This window comes from Oncorhynchus mykiss, chromosome 8 (assembly GCF_013265735.2).
Source record: "Oncorhynchus mykiss isolate Arlee chromosome 8, USDA_OmykA_1.1, whole genome shotgun sequence".
Taxonomy (NCBI): Eukaryota; Metazoa; Chordata; class Actinopteri; order Salmoniformes; family Salmonidae; genus Oncorhynchus; species Oncorhynchus mykiss.
The window spans coordinates 77334694-77357159 of NC_048572.1; the positions used below are offsets into that span (position 1 = coordinate 77334694).

Here is a 22466-nt window from a genome sequence, read left to right on the forward strand (position 1 = left end):
ACTGCTAGTTTGCTAGCTAAGATTTTGAAAGCATGTTGTTGACATGATCAGTCCAATCAAAGCTACGGTAGATTTAACGTGATTTGACGTAATTTTATCTGTGGCCAATGACCTTGAGCCTTCTTGAATGGGCACATTTAATGTAACTCTATGGCAGCACCCAAGGCGTTTGAATTTTCGAGCTCTCCTTGTAGCGTGCCCATGAGTGACAGAAAACTGAGCAATTTTTAAAAATTGTTTGCAAACTGATATGCGACACGTATTAATGCAAAAAATAACATGGGTTCTGTACAGCCTCTTCATGATGAATCAACTCTCAGGGTGGGGACAGACAGCCCATCTCAGTATGGAGAGCAGTTCACAATGCATATAGACCTATCATCTTGTCATAGTAAGTTTATTTCTTGTGACAGGTAGACCTACATTTTCTGCAGCATAGCCTGTGCTACAGTTATTTAAAGAATGAATGCTCGTCTAATTTACCAAAGCTCTTTTTTGATAAATGTTAAATGCATCAGCCAATATAACTCACAAGTGGTTAATGCGCGATGGCGGTAGGCTATAGCAGTTATTTATTCAGACCCATAACCATTCAAACCTCGTGAAGTGAAGTGAAAGCCTTCTGCATCTCATTCTAGTCCTATATTATTCAAGCATGTCATTATAATGATGAGGATAAGGACACAAACGTATTTCATTTAACTGTTGAAAGCGAGGAAGGAATGAAGCAACAATAGAGAGAGAAAGGGGAGGTACAGGATAATAACATCAGGGTAAATATTATAAAAGGGTAGGCTATATACTCGTCAGCTTACTAATTCATCAAATAGGCCCTTTTGTATTTCAAAATTAAAATCAAATTCACTGCCCTATACTTGTTACTTTGTAGGCAGCATGTGATGCACCAGAATTGCATGCCCTCTTCTGCTTTATCCTGGTTCGAACGATGTGAATAATTCCAGCTCATATAATAGGCTACAGTATAATACAATACAGTAATACAGTTCACACTCCAAAATATTCGCTTAGAGGGGCTCGTTTTATTTACCCAAGAGTGCATAGAGCTAGCTACATCTATGTATTTATGTTATGCATAATGTGTGGTAGCCTGTCATACACAGCACATTCATTTGGTATTTTTTGGACTTGGGCTCATTAAATGTATTTAATATATGGCTGATCAAAGCTCTAATCAAATCCAGACATATTTACAGTGCCTTTGGAAAGTCTTCAGATCCAGAGACTTATTCCACATTTTGTATACGCTACAGACTTATTTTAAAATGGATTAAAAAACTCTCCTCAGTAATTGACACACAATACCCCAGAATGAGAAAACCAAAACAGTTTGAGAAAATTTAGCAAATGCATCATAAAAAAAAATGTTACTTAAGTATTCAGACCCTTTGCTATGAGGCTCGAAATTGAGTTCAGGTGCATCCTGTTTCCATTGATCATCCTTGAGATGTTTCTAAAAATTGATTGGAGTCCACCTGTGGTAAATTCAATTGATTGGACATTGTTTGGAAAGGTACACACCTTTCTAAATAAGGTCCCACAGTTTACAGTGCACGTCAGAGCAAAAACCATGCTCCAAGACAGGATTGTGTCAAGGCTCAGATCTGGAGAAGGATACAAAAACAATTGTGCAGCATTGAAGATCCCCAAGAACACAGTGGCCTGCATCATTCTGAAATGGAAGAAGTTTAGAACCAGCAAGACTCTTCCTAGAGCTGGCAGCCTGGCAAAACTGAGCGATCGGGGGAGAAGGGCCTTGGTCAGCTAGGTAACCAAGAATATGATGGTCACTGACAGAGCTCTAGAGTTCCTCTGTGGAGTTGGGAGAACCTTCCAGATGGGAAACCATCTCTGCAGCGCTCTACCAATCAGGCCTTTATGGTAGAGTGGCCAGACGGAAGACACTTCTCATGAATTGGCACATGACAGCCTGTTGGAGTTAGCCTAAAGGCACCTAAAGGACTCTCAGACCATGACAAACAAGATTCTCTGATCTGATGAAACCAAGATTGAACTCTTTGGCCTGAATACCAAGCACCACGTCTGGAGGAAACATGGCACCATCCCTACGGTGAAGCATGGTGGTGGCAGCATCATGCTGCAGGGGTGTTTTTCAGCGGCAGGGACTGGGAGACTAGTCAGGATCGAGGGAAAGATGAACGGAGAAAAGTACAGAGAGATCCTTGATGAAAACCTGCCCCAGAGTGCTCAGGACCTCAGAACGGGGCGAACATTCACCTTTCAACAGGACAACGACCCTAAGGTCACAGCCAAGACAATGCAGGAATTGCTCCGGGATGAGTCTGAATGTCCTTGAGTGGCCCAGCCAGAGCCCAGACTTGAACCCAATCGAACATCTCTGGAGAGACCTGAAAATAGCTGTGCAGCAATGCTCCACATCCAACCTGACAGAGCTTGAGAGGATCTACAGAGACAAATGGGAGAAACTCCCCAAATACAGGTGTGCCAAGCTTGTAGCGTCATACCCAAGAAGACCTATGGCTATTTTTTACATTTTTAAAAACCTGTTTTTGCTTCATCATTATGGGGTATTGTGTGCAGATTGATGAGAATAAAAAAAAAAAATACATTTTTAGAATAAGGCTAACCTAATCAAATGTGGAAAAAGTCAAAGGTCTGAATACTTTCCGAAGGCACTGTATATGCTTTGTAATGCTTTAGTTTCCCTGGCACTGTTTTCACATGCTAACGATTTAGCATTTGTGGCGCAAATCCCATTAAATACAGTGGACCGATATTAGCATTTTTAACTCATCATGTTCAACATATCTGTAAATGAATTTGTTGAACTTCACAATCAATTTTAGATACTTTTGGACAATTTGGATATAATATTGGTCCCTTGACTTGAATGGGATTTGTGCCACAAATGCTCAAATGTTAGCATGTGGAAACAGTGCCAGGGAAACTAAACCAAAGCATGGATTGCTGTCATACCTGATCCACAGCCAACAAGTGCTCAGCATATGTGGGAACTACTTCAAGACTGTTGAAAAAGCATTCCAGGTGAAGCTGTTTGAGAGAATGCCAAGAGTGTGCAAAGCTGTCATCAAGACAAAGGGTGGCTACTTTGAAGAATCTCAAATATAAAATAAATGTTGATGTATTACTTTTTTGGTTACTACATGATTCCATGTGTGTTATTTCATTGTTTTGATATCTTCACTATTATTCTACAACATAGAAAATAGCCACACTAAAGAAAAACCCTAGAATTAGTATTTTATTTAACCTTTATTTAACTAGGCAAGTCAGTTAAGAACTAATTGTTATTTACAATGACTGCCTACCAAAAGGCAAAAGGCCTCCTGCGGGCTCTGGGGATTAAAAATACAGGACCCAACACACATCACGACAAGAGAGACAACACAACACTACATAAAGAAAGACCTTAGACAACAACATAGCATGGCAGCAACACATGACAACACAGCATGGTAGCAACACAACATGACAACATGGTAGAAACACACATGGCAGCACAACATGGTAGCAATACAAGACAGGTTACAAACATTATTGGGAACAGACAAAAGCACAAATGGCAAGAAGGTAGAGACAACAATACATCACGCAAAGCAGCCACAACTGTCAGTAAGAGTGTCCATGATTGAGTCTTTGAAGGAAGAGATAAAACTGTCCAGTTTGAGTGTTTGTTGCAGCTTGTTCCAGTCACTAGCTGCAGCAAACTGAAAAGACAAACAACCCAGGGATGTGTATGCTTTGGGGACCTTTAACAGAATGTGACTGACAGAATGGGTGTTGTATGTGGAGGATGAGGGCTGCAGTAGATATCTCAGATAGGGAGGAGTGAGATAAGCATCAACCAGTGGGTCTTGCGAGGGGTATAGGTATACAGAGATGACCAGTTTACAGAAGAGTATAGAGTTCAGTGATGTGTCCAATATTGGTGGCAAATCTGATGGCCGAATGGTAAAGAATATCTAGCCGCTCAAGAGCACCCTTACCTGCCGATTTATAAATTATGTCTCCATAATCTAGCATGGGTAGGATGGTCATCTGAATCAGGGTTAGTTTGGCAGCTGGGGTGAAAGAGGAGCGATTGTGATAGAGGAAACCAAGTCTAGATTTAACTTTAGCCTGCAGCTTTGACATGTGCTGAGAGAAGGACAGTGTACCGTCTAGCCATACTCCCAAGTACTTGTATGGGGTGACTACCTCAAGCTCTAAACCCTCAGAGGTAGTAATCACATCTGTAGGAAGAGGGGCATTCTTCTTACCAAACCACATGATCTTTGTTTTGGAGGTGTTCAAAACAAGGTTAAGGGCAGAGAAAGCTTGTTGGACACTAAGAAAGCTTTGTTGTAGAGTATTTAACACAAAATCTGGGCAGGGGCCAGCTGAGTATAAGACTGTATCATCTGGATATAAATGGATGAGAGAGCTTCCTACTGCCTGAGCTTTGTTGTCTATGTAAATTGAGAAGAGCGTGGGGCCTATGTTCGAGCCTTGGGGTACACCCTTGGTGACAGGCAGTGGCTGACACAGCAGATGTTCTGACTTCATACACTGCACTCTTTGAGAGAGGTAGTTAGCAAACCAGGCCAATGACCCCTCAGACACCAATACTCCTTAGCCAGCCAGTCTACCGTATCAAAAACTTTGGCCAAGTCAATAAAAATAGCAGCACAACATTGCTTAGAATCAAGGGCAATGGTGACATCATTGAGGACCCTTAATGTTGCAGTGACACATCCATAACTTGAGCGGAAACCAGATTACATACCAGAGAGAATACCATAGACATCAAGAAATCCAGTAAATGGAATATTGACAAGTTTCTCCAACACTTTTGATAAACAGGGCACAATAGAAATAGGCCTATAACAGTTAGGATCAGCTTGATCTCCCCGTTTAACCTTAGCTGAGCTAACGTGGGCTAATCTGATGAGTATGAGGTTGTAAGTAAAAAATAAAAATTTACAGGACATAGACATACAGTTGAAGTCGGAAGTTTACATACACCTAGGTTGGAATCATTAAAACTCATTTTTCAACCACTTCACAAATTTATTGTGAACAAACTATGGTTTTGGCAAGTCAGTTAGGGCATCTACTTTGTGCATGACACATGTCATTTTTCCCCCAAAAATTTACAGACAGATTATTTCACTTATAATTCAGTGTGTCACAATTCCAGTGGGTCAGAAGTTTACATACACTAAGTTAACTGTGCCTTTAAACAGCTTGGAAAAATCCAGAAAATGATGTCATGGCTGTAGAAGCATCTGATAATAATTTGAGTCAATTGGAGGTGTACCTGTAGATGTATTTCAAGGCCTACCTTCAAACTCAGTGCCTCTTTTCTTGACATCATGGGAAAATCAAAAGAAATCAGCCAAGACCTCAGAAAAAATGTGTAGACCTCCACAAGTCTGGTTCATCCTTGGGAGCAATTTCCAAATGGCTGAAGGTACCACGTTCATTTGTACAAACAATAGTACGCAAGTATAAACACCATGGGACCAAGCAGCCATCATACTGCTCAGGAAGGAGAAGCGTTCTGTCTCCTAGAGCGAAAAGTGCAAATCAATCCCAGAACAACAGCAAAGGACCTTGTGAAGATGCTGGAGGAAACAGGTTCAAAAGTATCTATATCCACAGTAAAACGAGTCCTATATCCACATAACCTGAAAGGCTATGGGGTACCGAGGTGTTATAGCTCCCAGAGGCTTTGTCCCCGACCAATGATCTGTCTAGTTTACTCTCACTTCCATTGTTCCTTTGAAGCACCACCATTACACCCTGGTCCCATAGCCTCTTCGGGATACCACACCAGATGATATTGGCTTTTCCTCTATCAGTGGTTTGAGCTTGAGGTGAAAGCTTGACCCCCCACCCTAGCCTGGGGTTGACCAATCAGAAGTTATTGCAGTACAACATAGCCAATGGTCAAATAACAAGTGTCCTGCCCCCTACTCAATGTACAGACCAATGACAACGTGGCACATGTAGCACACGTCACTCTGAGTTCAGGAGTAACATTCCACAGATTCTAAACAGATGTTGAACTGAAAACCAACTCCCATTTACAATTCGCTATTGACCATTAGTACTGTATTTAATTTAGTACTCTCGTCCTCTCATCCTCTAAAACTCTGTGTTGTGTATTTATCCTCAAAATCTTCTTATTGGGTTCTGTTGATAGAGAAGTGAGAAACAAATCTAGATTCTGGTTGTAGGCTGCACAAGAAGGTGAGTGAGATTTTTTAATGGAACTCATTTGTTTTATTTTGATGTGAGGACTTATTACATCATATTACAGTATTGATCGTGTTTACAAGTTTCCAAAAGTTTGTTTGGAAAATCTTAGAGTACATATTGGGACATAGCTCCGATATAGTGACAATTCACTCCAAAATTAAGTTTGTCAAATATTTACTGATGTTTTGGGGGTCCCCAAGTTTAAACATTTTCAAATACACACAAGATCATTACCTTCTTGTTACTAACAACCTCATGCTAATCGCATTATCCTACGGGTCAACGTCCCGCAGGGGACCCAGCGATCCTGAAGAAGTTTTAACAAACACAGCCCCATACATATTGGGACATAGCTCCGATATAGTGACAATTCACTCCAAAATTAAGCTTGTCAAATATTTTCTGATGTATTTGGGGGTCCTAAAACTTTTAACGTATTGCCAACCACTAGAAGTAAGTTACAGATGTATTTATTTGTTTATGTTTTACTGAATGTGCAAATGTTGTTTTGTCATAGGTTGGCAATGGTTTGAAGGGGCTTCCTGGGTTGTTTAATTCTGTGCATGTCTCCGGCCTCAGTATGCGCTATCAAAGATACCCTTAATTCAATAAATGATCTCAAGGACATAGACTTTGGCCACACCGATCCCCCACAAGGGGCGGCAGGTAGCCTAGTGGTTAGAGGCAGGTAGCCTAGTGGTTAGAGGCAGGAAGCCTAGTGGTTAGAGGCAGGAAGCCTAGTGGTTAGAGGCAGGAAGCCTAGTGGTTAGAGGCAGGTAGCCTAGTGGGTAGAGGCAGGAAGCCTAGTGGTTAGAGGCAGGAAGCCTAGTGGTTAGAAGCAGGAAGCCTAGTGGTTAGAGGCAGGAAGCCTAGTGGTTAGAGGCAGGAAGCCTAGTGGTTAGAGGCAGGAAGCCTAGTGGTTAGAGGCAGGTAGCCTAGTGGTTAGAGGCAGGAAGCTGAGTGGTTAGAGGCAGGTAGCCTAGTGGTTAGAGGCAGGTAGCCTAGTGGTTAGAGGCAGGAAGCATAGTGGTTAGAGGCAGGAAGCCTAGTGGTTAGAGGCAGGTAGCCTAGTGGTTAGAGGCAGGAAGCCTAGTGGTTAGAGACAGGTAGCCTAGTGGTTAGAGGCAGGAAGCCTAGTGGTTAGAGGCAGGAAACCTAGTGGTTAGAGGCAGGAAGCCTAGTGGTTAGAGGCAGGAAGCCTAGTGGTTAGAGGCAGGTAGCCTAGTGGTTAGAGGCAGGAAGCCTAGTGGTTAGAGGCAGGTAGCCTAGTGGTTAGAGGCAGGTAGCCTAGTGGTTAGAGGCAGGAAGCCTAGTGGTTAGAGGCAGGAAGCCTAGTGGTTAGAGACAGGTAGCCTAGTGGTTAGAGGCAGGAAGCCTAGTGGTTAGAGGCAGGTAGCCTAGTGGTTAGAGGCAGGAAGCCTAGTGGTTAGAGCGTTGGGCCAGTAACCAAAAGGTTGCTGGATTGAAACCCAGAGCTGACATGGTAACTGACTGTTCCCTTGCAGGCTGTCATTGAAAATAATAATTTGTTCTTAACTGACTTGCCTAGTTAAATAAAGATAAAAAATAAATTAACAAGGCTTGATGTTGCTCAACTGACAACAGTTACACTTAATTTCAACCCAACCAGGAGAGACTATGCCATACTGGACCCTGTTAACTTTTCTGCTTCCTGAAAGCAGTTTGAAGGTAGGCCTAGAAATAGATCCATAGGTACACCTCCAATTGACTCAAATTATGTCAATTAGCCTATCAGAAGCTTCTAAAGCCATAATTTTGGGGAATTTTCCTACCTGTTTAAAGGCACAGTCAACTTAGTGTATGTAAACTTCTGACCCACTGGAAATGTGGTATAGTGAATTATAAGTGAAATAATCTGTCTGTAAACAATTGTTGGAAACATTACTTGTGTCATGCACACAGTAGATGTCCTAACCGACCTGCCAAAACTATAGTTTGTTAACAAGAAATGTGTGGAGTGGTTGAAAAATGAGTTTTAATGACTCCAACCTAAGTGTATGTAAATTTCCAACTTTAACTGTATATGAAGAAAACTATACATACACGGGACAGGACAAGACAAAACACACGTCCGGCTGCTATGTCATCTTGCTCAGGGCGGGTTGAGACACAGGGCCTTAAGCTTATTGATGAGCTCAGAGGGTACTATGGTGTTGAAGGATGAGCTGTAGTCAATGAACAGCATTCTTACATAGTTATTCCTCTTTTCCAGATGAGATTGGGCAGTGTGCAGTGTGATGGCTATTGCATCATCGGTGGACCTGTTGGGGCGGTATGCAAACTTGGGGTCGGTGTTACGCACGCCTCTGTGAAGAGGGAACACAACAACCTGCTACAACTCAACCCTCTGTGAAGTGAAAGAGGTATGGGACTGTAGGTGCGAGTAAGGATGACAAAAGGCAGAGAATTTACCGTTTACAAGGAATTTATTCCGTCATACGATAATATGGGGAAAAGGGGCTGGACGGAACCAAAGCCCCCTCTCCTATCTTACCTGCCTACCCAATATTTATCTAACTTAGCCCCACCTGGTGCGCTAACCAAAATACAGGGGGTGGTCTGCCCAGGTCTTACCTAATGTGCCTAGACAGTGAATATACTACGGGTAAATGTATGCCCGCGGGCCTCTTGCGTAAGCACTCCCTAGGTGCCTTCCCCTTCCCCCCTGGGAACAAATGAAACAGAATTATCCAAATGTAAGTAAACAATTTCAAGAATCAAAAACACAGTTCTATTAGCACACACATACCTCAAATCAGCGGCTACAACAATACTTAACAAAACCTGTCTCTGAGCCACAACCAAGACAGGACATCAAATCAGCTCTCTTGGTAATTGGAGACAGCTGCGTCCTGACGAGAGGGGGGGTCAGCTCTCCAATTAGCCATGGAGTCGACCAATCAGCTACTTGGGGGGGATTTCAGGAAGCCATTTTGAAACAGACACCTAACAAACCACAACACAGAAACTGGGTAACGTAACAGTCGGCATGCAAACTTGGGGTCAGCAGGTATTCTAGTGGTTAGAGTTTTGGACTAGTAACCGAAAGGTTGCAAGATTGAATCCCCGAGCTGACAAGGTACAACATCTGTCGTTCTGCCCCTGAACAAGGCACTGTTCCTAGGCCGTCATTGTAAATAAGAATTTGTTCTTAACTGACTTGTCTAGTTAAATAAAGGAAAAGAAAAATAACTGAAGTGGGTGGCAGGTAAGGTGAAAGTGATATGATCCTTGACTAGTCTCTCAAAGCACTTCATGATGACAGGAGTGAGTGCTACGGTGCAGTGGTGGTTTTAGCTTGTATGTCTCCCTGGGTGCACCCTGCTTTCAGCACCCCAACTACAAAAAAGCCCCATTCTGCACTAATTGTAATTTTGATTCAGACATTTGGAACAACACAAATAAATAATCATAATTTTTAAAACTACATAAATATAAATATACAAACAAAAATAAGACTGATAAATATCATAAAGAAGTAACAAAGACAAAGGGAACAAAATTGTAGTATATAAGTACAAATAAAAAGAGAATCAAATTGTTACACTATTACACTATTGCTAATAAAAAAATACAAATAAAACTCAATTGCACAAATCCTATATCACACCAATACACAAATCCTATATCACACCAATACACAAATCCTATATCACACCAATACACAAATCCTATATCACACCAATACACAAATCCTATATCACACCAATACACAAATCCTATATCACACCAATACACAAATCCTATATCACACCAATACACAAATCCTATATCACACCAATACACAAATCCTATATCACACCAATACACAAATCCTATATCACACCAATACACAAATCCTATATCTGTTACGGTGCGTGAATGAGGACCCAAAAGCGAATCAACTTAAACAGAGCTTCTTTAATTACCAAACATAGGTAGGCTCAGATGGACCGGCAGATTCCGACAGGACAGGACAAGGTTACAGCAAACATGACGACAGTCTGGTTCAGGCATGAATGACACAAACAAACAAGAATCCGACAAGGACAGGAGCAGAAACAGAGAGAGATATTGGGACCTAATCAGAGGGAAAAAAGGGAACAGGTGGGGAACGGGGTGAATGGGTAGTTAGAGGAGACAAGGGACAGCTGGGGGAAAGCGGGGGAGAAAAGGTAACCTAACACGACCAGCAGAGGGAGACAGGGTGAAGGGAAAGGACAGAGACAAGACAACATGACAGTACATGACAGTACCCCCCCACTCACCGAGCGCCTCCTGGCGCACTCGAGGAGGAAACCTGGCGGCAACGGAGGAAATCATCAATCAGCGCACGGTCCAGCACGTCCCGAGAGGGAACCCAACTCCTCTCCTCAGGACCGTACCCCTCCCAGTCAACTAGGTACTGATGACCACGGCCCCGAGGACGCATGTCCAAGATTTTACGGACCCTGTAGATAGGTGCGCCCTCGACAAGGATGGGGGGGGGGGGGGGGAAGACGAGCGGGGGCGCGAAGAACGGGCTTAACACAGGAGACATGGAAGACCGGGTGGACGCGACGAAGATATCGCGGAAGAAGAAGTCGCACTGCGACAGGATTAATGACCTGAGAGATACGGAATGGACCAATGAACCGCGGGGTCAACTTGCGAGAAGCCGTCTTAAGGGGAAGGTTCTGAGTGGAGAGCCAAACTCTCTGACCGCGACAATATCTAGGGCTCTTAGTTCTACGCTTATTAGCAGCTCTCACAGTCTGCGCCCTATAACGGCAAAGTGCAGACCTGACCCTCTTCCAGGTGCGCTCGCAACGTTGGACAAAAGCCTGAGCGGAGGGGACGCTGGACTCGGCGAACTGAGATGAGAACAACGGAGGCTGGTACCCGAGGCTACTCTGAAAAGGAGATAGCCCGGTCGCAGACGAAGGAAGCGAGTTGTGGGCGTATTCTGCCCAGGGGAGCTGTTCTGACCAAGACGCAGGGTTGCGAAAAGAAAGACTGCGTAAGATGCGACCAATAGTCTGATTGGCCCGTTCTGCTTGACCGTTAGACTGGGGGTGAAAGCCGGAAGAGAGACTGACGGAAGCCCCAATCAAACGGCAAAACTCCCTCCAAAATTGAGACGTGAATTGCGGACCTCTGTCCGAAACGACGTCTGACGGGAGGCCATGAATTCTGAAAACATTCTCGATGATGATTTGTGCCGTCTCTTTAGCAGAAGGAAGCTTAGCAAGGGGAATGAAATGAGCCGCCTTAGAGAACCTATCGACAACCGTAAGAATAACAGTCTTCCCCGCTGACGAAGGCAGTCCGGTGACAAAATCTAAGGCGATGTGAGACCACGGTCGAGAGGGAATAGGAAGCGGCCTGAGACGGCCGGCAGGAGGAGAGTTACCGGACTTAGTCTGCGCGCAGACCGAGCAAGCAGCCACGAAACGACGCGTGTCATGCTCCCGGGTGGGCCACCAGAAACGCTGGCGAATGGAAGCAAGCGTACCCCGAACGCCAGGGTGGCCGGCTAACTTGGCAGAGTGAGCCCACTGAAGAACGGCCAGACGAGTAGGAACGGGAACGAAAAGAAGGTTCCTAGGACAAGCGCGCGGCGACGGAGTTTGAGTGAGTGCTTGCTTTACCTGCCTCTCAATTCCCCAGACAGTCAACCCGACAACACGCCCCTCAGGGAGAATCCCCTCGGGGTCAGTGGAGGCTACTGAAGAACTGAAGAGACGAGACAAAGCATCAGGCTTGGTGTTCTTAGAGCCCGGACGATAAGAAATCACGAACTCGAAACGAGCGAAAAACAGCGCCCAACGCGCCTGACGCGCATTAAGTCGTTTGGCAGAACGGATGTACTCAAGGTTCCTATGGTCAGTCCAAACGACAAAAGGAACGGTCGCCCCCTCCAACCACTGTCGCCATTCGCCTAGGGCTAACCGGATGGCGAGCAGTTCGCGGTTACCCACATCATAGTTACGTTCCGACGGCGACAGGCGATGAGAAAAATACGCGCATGGGTGGACCTTGTCGTCAGAGAGGGAGCGCTGAGAAAGGATGGCTCCCACTCCCACCTCTGACGCGTCAACCTCGACAACGAACTGTCTAGAGACGTCAGGTGTAACAAGGATAGGAGCGGATGTAAAACGATTCTTGAGGAGATCAAAAGCTCCCTGGGCGGAAACGGACCACTTAAAGCACGTCTTGACAGAAGTAAGGGCTGTGAGAGGAGCTGCCACCTGACCGAAATTACGGATGAAACGACGATAGAAGTTCGCGAAGCCGAGAAAGCGCTGCAGCTCGACGCGTGACTTAGGGACGGGCCAATCAATGACAGCTTGGACCTTAGCGGGATCCATCTTAATGCCTTCAGCGGAAATAACAGAACCGAGAAATGTGACGGAGGAGGCATGAAAAGTGCACTTCTCAGCCTTCACAAAAAGACAATTCTCTAAAAGGCGCTGGAGGACACGTCGAACGTGCTGAACATGAATCTGGAGTGACGGTGAAAAAATCAGGATATCGTCAAGGTAAACGAAAACAAAGATGTTCAGCATGTCTCTCAGGACATCATTGACTAATGCCTGAAAGACAGCTGGAGCGTTAGCGAGGCCGAAAGGAAGAACCCGGTATTCAAAGTGCCCTAACGGAGTGTTAAACGCCGTCTTCCACTCGTCCCCCTCCCTGATGCGCACGAGATGGTAAGCGTTACGAAGGTCCAACTTAGTGAAAAACCTGGCTCCCTGCAGGATCTCGAAGGCTGAAGACATAAGAGGAAGCGGATAACGATTCTTCACTGTTATGTCATTCAGCCCTCGATAATCTATGCAGGGGCGCAGAGACCCGTCCTTCTTCTTGACAAAAAAAAACCCCGCTCCGGCGGGAGAGGAGGAGGGGACTATGGTACCGGCGTCAAGAGCTACAGACAAATAATCCTCGAGAGCCTTACGTTCGGGAGCCGACAGAGAGTATAGTCTACCCCGGGGGGGGGGTGGTTCCCGGAAGGAGATCAATACTACAATCATACGACCGGTGTGGAGGAAGAGAGGTGGCCCTGGACCGACTGAACACCGTGCGCAGATCGTGATATTCCTCCGGCACCCCTGTCAAATCACCAGGCTCCTCCTGTGAAGAAGAGACAGAGGAAACAGGAGGGATAGCAGACATTAAACATTTCACATGACAAGAGACGTTCCAGGAGAGGATAGAATTACTAGACCAATTAATGGAAGGATTATGACAAACTAGCCAGGGATGGCCCAAAACAACAGGTGTAAAAGGTGAACGAAAAATTAAAAAAGAAATGGTTTCACTATGATTACCAGAAACAGTGAGGGTTAAAGGTAGCGTCTCACGCTGAATCCTGGGGAGAGGACTACCATCCAGGGCGAACAAGGCCGTGGGCTCCTTTAACTGTCTGAGAGGAATGTCATGTTCCCGAGCCCAGGTCTCGTCCATAAAACAGCCCTCCGCCCCAGAGTCTATTAAGGCACTGCAGGAAGCTGACGAACCGGTCCAGCGTAGATGGACCGACAAGGTAGTGCAGGATCTTGAAGGAGAGACAGGAGTAGTAGCGCTCACCAGTAGCCCTCCGCTTACTGACGAGCTCTGGCCTTTTACTGGACATGAAGTGACAAAATGACCAGCGGAACCGCAATAGAGACAGAGGCGGTTGGTGATTCTCCGTTCCCTCTCCTCAGTCGAGATGCGGATACCTCCCAGCTGCATGGGCTCAGCACCCGAGCCGGCAGAGGAAGATGGTAGTGATGCGGAGAGGGAGGCGACGGAGAGCGCGAGCTCCTTTCCACGAGCTCGGTGACGAAGATCAACCCGTCGCTCAATGCGAATAGCGAGTTCAATCAAGGAATCCACGCTGGAAGGAACCTCCCGGGAGAGAATCTCATCCTTTACCTCTGCGCGGAAACCCTCCAGAAGACGAGCGAGCAAGGCCGGCTCGTTCCAGCCACTGGAGACAGCAAGAGTGCGAAACTCAATAGAGTAGTCTGTTATGGATCGATTGCCTTGACATAGGGAAGACAGGGCCCTGGAAGCCTCCTCCCCAAAAACAGATCGATCAAAAACCCGTATCATCTCCTCCTTAAAGTCTTGATACTGGTTAGTACACTCAGCCCTTGCCTCCCAGATTGCCGTGCCCCACTCACGAGCCCGTCCAATAAGGAGAGATATGACGTAGGCGACACGAGCAGTGCTCCTGGAGTAAGTGTTGGGCTGGAGAGAAAACACAATATCACACTGGGTGAGGAACGAGCGGCATTCAGTGGGCTCCCCAGAGTAACACGGCGGGTTATTGATTCTGGGCTCCGGAGATTCGAAAGCCCTGGAAGTGGCCGGTGGATCGAGGCGGAGATGGTGAACCTGTTCTGTGAGGTTGGAGACTTGGGTGGCCAGGGTCTCAACGGCATGTCGAGCAGCAGACAATTCCTGCTTGTGTCTGCCTAGCATCGCTCCCTGGATCTCGACGGCTGAGTGGAGAGGATCCGAAGTCGCTGGGTCCATTCTTGGTCGGATTCTTCTGTTACGGTGCGTGAATGAGGACCCAAAAGCGAATCAACTTAAACAGAGCTTCTTTAATTACCAAACATAGGTAGGCTCAGATGGACCGGCAGATTCCGACAGGACAGGACAAGGTTACAGCAAACATGACGACAGTCTGGTTCAGGCATGAATGACACAAACAAACAAGAATCCGACAAGGACAGGAGCAGAAACAGAGAGAGATATTGGGACCTAATCAGAGGGAAAAAAGGGAACAGGTGGGGAACGGGGTGAATGGGTAGTTAGAGGAGACAAGGGACAGCTGGGGGAAAGCGGGGGAGAAAAGGTAACCTAACACGACCAGCAGAGGGAGACAGGGTGAAGGGAAAGGACAGAGACAAGACAACATGACAGTACATGACAATATCACACCAATACACAAATCCTATATCACACCAATACACAAATCCTATATCACACCAATACACAAATCCTATATCACACCAATACACAAATCCTATATCACACCAATACACAAATAGAATAACATACTCAAAAGGAAGATAACCTGATTATTACACTATTGCACTTCAAACAAGAAACAAACAAACTAAATTGCACAACTAATTCCATTACTGTTTTTATTAGTAGTGTACAAAGTTAGAAGAGCGCTATTTCATAGATTCCCCCGCTCCCAGTACCTCGGGCTTCCAGTGGGGAGACCTGAGGTCAACCTACCCCCGCCCTCTCCCCATCTCGTACTTCTGAGTGGGAGACCTAGCTCACAAACTAGAATCAGGGCGCCCACTCCGACAAGTTTAACTGACCCACAGTCCCACACGATGACATGATATCATTGACATGACGTGCAAATGAGCGTTAGAAAACGGATCAAGCAAATTCAATTCAGAACAATTCCGAATTATTATTATTATTTCTTTTTTTTGCGTGGTCGCCCCATGCCGCCCCCGGCAAAAGATGCCGCCCTGGGAGGCTGCCCATGTCGCCTATGCCTAAATCCGCCACTACTGTGGGGCAATAGTCCTTTCAATCAGTTATCTTTGCCTTCTTTGGTACAGGAACAATGGTGGCCATCTTGAAACATGTGGGGTCAGCAGACTGGGATAGGGAGAGATTGAATATGTCCGTAAACACACCAGCCAGCTGGTCTGCGCATGCTCTGAGGACGCGGCTAGGGATGCCGACTGGGCCAGCAGCTTTGCGAGGGTTAACAAGTTTAAATGTCTTACTCACGTCGGCGACGGAGAAGGAGAGGGGAGGCCCACAGTCCTTGGTAGCGGCCGCATCGGTGGCACTGTATTATCCTCAAAGTGGGCAAAAAAGGTGTTACGTTTGTCTGGAAGCAAGACGTCGGTGTCCGTGACGTGGCTGGTTTTACTTTTGTAGTTCGTACATGCAGCACTACAGCTCAGCAAGGCAGCAAGTAGAGCAATTTGGCAGTCAACTCTGTCTTCTGCATTTGGCCACAGGTTCTCATCCACATCACATCTTATGTCATCTTGGGAAATACACATTTGATCATGTGTATGGTGGTCATAAGTCTTCCACCTCCATGAGGAAAATAATTCCTCTATGAGGAATGGAGAGTAAGGTGGGAGGTAAAGTGACACCGTCCTGGGATGGGCTGCAAACCCTTCTGTGACTGCACCAGAGTGGTGAAATGCTACATTGTCCCATACAATAACAAACGTTTTCGCCTCACTGCAACCTTTTCCTCACCTGGCACAACCCTTCCATGGAGGTCATCCAGGAATTAAATGAGACGCTCGGTGTTGTATGGCTCAATTATCGGTTTGTGTAACAGCAATCCAACAGAGGATATTTCTGCACACATTGTGATGTTGGCACCCCTCTGGCCCGGGACATCCACTGTGGCCCCTCTCATTGATAGACCATGATTTATTACAAGATCAATTATAGTAACCCTTATCTCATCTGAGACTACAGCTCTTGATCTTCCTCTCAGTCTTCTTCCACCACGCGTACGTACTCCTCTTCCTCTCCTAGCCACTCTTCTTCCTCTGTCAGCCACTTCTCTATCTCTGGCTGGATCCATGTTTAAATTACAGTACAGCATTATTCCTAAGATGTCCCCTTTTGCATAGATGGTAATGAAATTGAAAGACTAACATCTGGGTAGGTGTTCAGCTACAATGGGAATCAGCTGTGGTTGGTCAAATTGTTTTGATAGTATTTAATCGTTTAGATTCGATTAATAATGTCTTATTTAATTTTGTGTTATGTTAGGTTTTGAACTTAATTCAACAGTTTTGAATAGAGTATGTAAACATGTGCAAATTGGCCTGTAGGTACATAGAGTTTTGGTGGTGGTTGTGTCTGAATGAGAAAAGAATTCATGAAATTTGAAAGAATGACTGCATGAATGAATGCATGAATGCATTGAATGCATTTTGTGCCAAAGCAATGAACCAATTATCCACAGTTTTAGCAATGAACCAATTATCCACAGTTTAGCAATGAACCAATTATCCACAGTTTAGCAATGAACCAATTATCCACAGTTTAGCAATGAACCAATTATCCACAGTTTAGCAATGAAGCAATTATCCACAGTTTAGCAATGAAGCAATTATCCACAGTTTAGCAATGAACCAATTATCCACAGTTTAGCAATGAACCAATTATCCACAGTTTAGCAATGAAGCAAATATCCACAGTTTAGCAATGAAGCAATTATCCACAGTTTAGCAATGAAGCAATTATCCACAGTTTAGCAATGAACCAATTATCCACAGTTTAGCAATGAACCAATTATCCACAGTTTAGCAATGAAGCAATTATCCACAGTTTAGCAATGAACCAATTATCCACAGTTTAGCAATGAACCAATTATCCACAGTTTAGCAATGAACCAATTATCCACAGTTTAGCAATGAACCAATTATCCACAGTTTAGCAATGAACCAATTATCCACAGTTTAGCAATGAACCAATTATCCAGTTTAGCAATGAACCAATTATCCACAGTTTAGCAATGAACCAATTATCCACAGTTTAGCAATGAACCAATTATCCACAGTTTAGCAATGAACCAATTATCCTCAGTTTAGCAATGAACCAATTATCCACAGTTTAGCAATGAACCAAATATCCACAGTTTAGCAATGAACCAATTATCCACAGTTTAGCAATGAAGCAATTATCCACAGTTTAGCAATGAAGCAATTATCCACAGTTTTAGCAATGAAGCAATTATCCATAGTTTAGCAATGAAGCAATTATCCACAGTTTAGCAATGAACCAATTATCCACAGTTTAGCAATTAACCAATTATCCACAGTTTAGCAATGAACCAATTATCCATAGTTTAGCAATGAAGCAATTATCCACAGTTTAGCAATGAAGCAATTATCCACAATTTAGCAATGAAGCAATTATCCAGTTTAGCAATGAAGCAATTATCCACAGTTTAGCCCACAGACTGCTGTTGTGCTCACTGTGTGAAGAGTTTTGAAAAAGTGACCTAAGTATTGAAAAATGGGTCCTAGCGATTGTAAAAAAAAAAAACTGTAACATTGTATGTTCATGCTCTGAGGTCATGACCCCAGTTAGCCAGGGGTAGTGCTGTTGGCTTATTTAGCTGTCCATGTGCTCTGGGTTCCCAGAGAATGTTCACAGCATACTGCTGTCTGTCCAGTGAGCACTGAGCTCTAGTGCAGGGAGAGTAATCCCAGTAAGAAAGATGACAGCAGTGTCAGTGTATGTGAACGTAAGTAGATACCTCAGTGATACTAACCCACGTAGGTGCTTGAACGATGAGAGATGAATCAAAGATAACTAACAAAAACAAACTGTTTCCCCTTCTATCTGTGGATTAATCTTTGGAGTGGAGAAACACATATATTTGTATGACTCTAGCTCAAAACCTCCGGGAAAGGAACTCAGCCCTGATCCGTCCTCCATGTTGGCTGTGTGAGACAAATATAGTACTTTGTGAAGACCAGGAGAGGGCAGTATATCACACAGCTGTTGTTGGACCAGAGGTATGCAACATGGGATCCTGGGAGCCACAATATCTCTTCTCACTTGACTGGCACTAAATGTTTTGGTTGTGCAAATGCTTGCAACCTTTCAGTTACTAGCCCAACACTCTAACCACTAGGTCAAGAGTGGATCCTGGGATAAGAAAAAATCCACCATTTTGTTTGTTTTTCTTAGGTTTTTATTGTACATTTTTGCCTGAATTTATCATATAGCTTTTTTTGTGAATTTTCACAAAACACAAAAATTAACACCAATAAACAGAACCAATCAACACAGTCAACACCATACAAATGCAGCAGGCAGCCTGGTGGAGCATTGGGCCATCAACCCAGTAAGGTTACTTGTTCGAATCCCCAGGCCGTAAAGGTGGAAAAATATTTTGTTCTGCATATGAGCAAGGCAATTAACCCCCAACAACTGCTCCCTGAGCACCGATGGCGTGGATTCAGAGGGTTTGGATTAAATGTGGAATATACATTGAGTTGAATTCATTAAGTTGTGCAACTGGCTAGGTATCCCCCCTTTCTTTACAAAGATCTCCAGCCCATGATACATCATAAAGAGAAAAATAAAATGTAATTTACTGAAAGATTTGTCATGAGGACAGATCAAGTCATCCACCCACACCAACAGCATGTTTGTCATGAGGACAGGTCAAGTCATCCACCCACACCAACAGCATGTTTGTCATGAGGACAGGTCGAGCCATCCACCCACACCAACAGCATGTTTGTCATGAGGACAGGTCGAGCCATCCACCCACACCAACAGCATGTTTGTCATGAGGACAGGTCAAGCCCTCCACCCACACCAACAGCATGTTTGTCATGAGGACAGGTCAGGCCATCCACCCACACCAACAGCATGTTTGTCATGAGGACAGGTCAAGCCACCCACCCACACCAACAGCATGTTTGTCATCCCCTCAAAATAGCAAAGAAAGATGAACAGAAGGGATTTTTGGGAACAGATTCTCTTTTACATTTGACACAGATTAGCAATTAAACCAAATTAAAAGCAGGGTACATACATGTTAAACATTAACAAAAGCAGTTACACAAGCAGTTAAAAATGAGAATATCAACGTCATATATCATGTTCAGGTGAGCTCACCACTGGACAAGTCTCTCCCAGGGTGGAGTGCGTGCCTTTTCACCCCCAGATTTCTCCATCATGAATCTGACCTGGACCCCAGGAGACATGGTCATACTAGACTTGTACACATAGACATCATACCCAGGTATATCTGCCCAATCAGAGTGGCTTTCCTCAGAGAACTTTACAGCCCATTGCCAGGTGTTATAATCCAGGGTGCCTTCAGAAGAGTAGAACCCAACCCAGGAGTTATTAAAAGTTTTCTTCCAGGCAGTGAAGGATTTCTTTACATACAGACGAGCGCAGGCCTTTCCATCCTTTACAAATAGCTGCAGACTGGCGTCATGTCCGTTAATATCAACAGGAATCTCTCTGTTGGCATCGTGAAACTCAGAACCTCTCCAGATCTCCTCTCCGATAGTGGACCCACACCCCAAGTAATTCCACCATGATTTTACCTCCTTATGGAGCCGGACCTGGAGACCAGGGTTAAGGGGTACTGAGGTGTTATAGCTCCCAGAGGCTTTGCCCCCGACTGACGATCTGTCCAGCACGCTCTTACTGTCACTGTTATTGCTCTTATAAAGCATCACCATTACACCCTGGTCTAATAGCCTCTTGGGGATCCCACTCCAGATGATCCTGGCTTTTCCTCTATCTGTGGTTTTCACACCAAGCTTAATCAATGCATTATCCTTATCCTCCATGCCACTCTGGGGAAGAGATGTTAAACGAAGAGCTTGCTCCTTAATAAATAAGGTTTTGGGACGTGTAAAGTACAATACAATTGCCAGAAGAAGTGCCAGACCAGGTGTGTGTCTCCAGATCTTTTCCAGTTCTTGCAGACTGTTGTGGTTGATCTCTACATTATATATACGTGGAATGTCATTTTGGTCAATGGTTGGTAGACTTTGGATTTGTCTAAGGAGGCTGACATTGACACGGTTTGTATTGGCTGGATCATAGCCACTTCCTCTGTTTTCATTTTGTTGATAGTGCTGTGTGACATAGACCTCGTCTGCAATGAACTGATTGGACCCATCCTCCCTAACTCTGAGTATGACCCTGTCCCTGTTGTTCTCAGGTCCCCATGAGTTGTAGAATCTTCGAGTTACATAATAAGGAAGTGCCCTTGAGCCATTTCTCTTCATATTCCCTAGTGAGTAGTAACTTCCGCTTTCAGGATGCAGAATAGGTAATGAAGGTGGTCTGTTTCCATAGAAATGAAAGCCATTGTCTCCACTGGTTGGGTTGAAATTGAGTCTCATGTTGCCGTTGTTGTCAATGTAAATGTTGTTGGCTAGCCAGTGGAGCAGCATGAGGCCGTGTCGAGGAAAGGTGTGACCAAACTGTATGTCCTTGAGATCATCTATTGATTTAAGGGTTCCTCTGACAGCGCATACTGAGGTCAGAGACAGACACAAGATGAAACAACCCAGGATGCCCTTTTCAACCATGGTCGACCTAAGACAAAACAAATAGTGTCAACATTTGTACATTTTTTCAATAAATTAATAAACAAATAAATACATCTGTAACTTATTTCTAGTGCTCGGGAATACATTAAAAGTTTTAGGAGCTCCCCCACCCCCAAAACATCAGAAAATATCTGACAAACTTTCATTTTGAAGTTAACTGTCACTATATCGGACCTTTGTCCCAATAATGTAATATGAGTTAATAAGTCCTCACATTACACTGCATGTATAGTCTGTATCAGTAGCTTATTTCTTGTGGTTGGCAATAGGTTTAACGTTTTAGGATTTCCAAAAAAGTCTTGGTCTGAAAATGTTAGCACTAAAAATGTCAGAAGATATCAGACAAACTTTTATTTTGGAGTGAACTGTAACTATATCAGAGCAATTTGTCCCAATATGTACGATGAGGTTTTCCAAAATAACATTTGGAACTTGTAAACACGATCAATACTGTAATATGATGTAATAAGTCCTCACATCAAAATAAAACGAGTTCCAATAAAACATCTCACTCACCTTCTTGTGCAGTCTACCACCAGAATCTAGTCTTGACTGTGTTTGTTTCTCTCTTTTCTGTCAACAGATCCCAGGATTGAAACTGACTAATAGGTGCTTCTTGTAGCCTACATACACATAACCAGTACACAGTACACGCAGATACAAAACAGGGGTTAGAAAAACTGAGTTTTACAAAGGCTGATCTGTGATGTCACTGGGTCACTCATGTTTCATCAGAAATGAAACTTATCCTTAGAGTGAGTACCTTTCACTTTCAGAACGCAGAAAATGTTATGAGCGGGATCTGAGAGTTTCTATAGAAATGAAAGCCATGCTTCTTGTAGTGCGCTTGGGCATTCTGAATCTTTTCGGTGAGCCAGATAATTTGGCTACGTTCAGCTAAAAGAGACTTTTATTTGGCTTCAAAATGTCTCCTCGTTCAGTAGTGCTTAAACATGTACTTAAAACTATGAAACAATTGCAAATCTCTCATGTAAAGCCTAAAAAGTTGCCTGCCATTATATCAGATCCTGACATGTGGGTTCACATACATTTTAACTGTCCAAATTATTAGATGGCACTGCAAAAACGTGTGCACCAGAATGAGGCTCTCTCCTC

At 44.3% G+C, this 22466-nt stretch overlaps 2 protein-coding genes across 2 annotated transcripts in view; one reads left to right on the forward strand and one right to left on the reverse strand.

Moving 5' to 3' along the window:
- The window catches only part of LOC110530673, a 31687-nt gene extending 22293 nt beyond the window's left edge, over positions 1-9394 (forward strand). Inside the window, exon 5 of the transcript XR_002474569.2 lies at positions 8498-9394. The gene's annotated coding sequence lies outside the window, so the exon portion shown is untranslated. The remainder of the gene's footprint in view (positions 1-8497) is intronic.
- A 9543-nt stretch (positions 9395-18937) lies between these two features.
- On the reverse strand, positions 18938-22031 carry LOC110530674. Its single transcript, XM_036986326.1, has 2 exons — positions 21867-22031; positions 18938-21336 (listed from the first exon to the last, which is right to left on the reverse strand). Exon 2 carries the CDS (start codon positions 21327-21329, stop codon positions 19887-19889), a length of 1443 nt encoding a protein of 480 aa, XP_036842221.1. The 5' UTR covers positions 21330-21336; positions 21867-22031; the 3' UTR covers positions 18938-19886.
- Between the last annotated feature and the right edge of the window lie 435 nt (positions 22032-22466).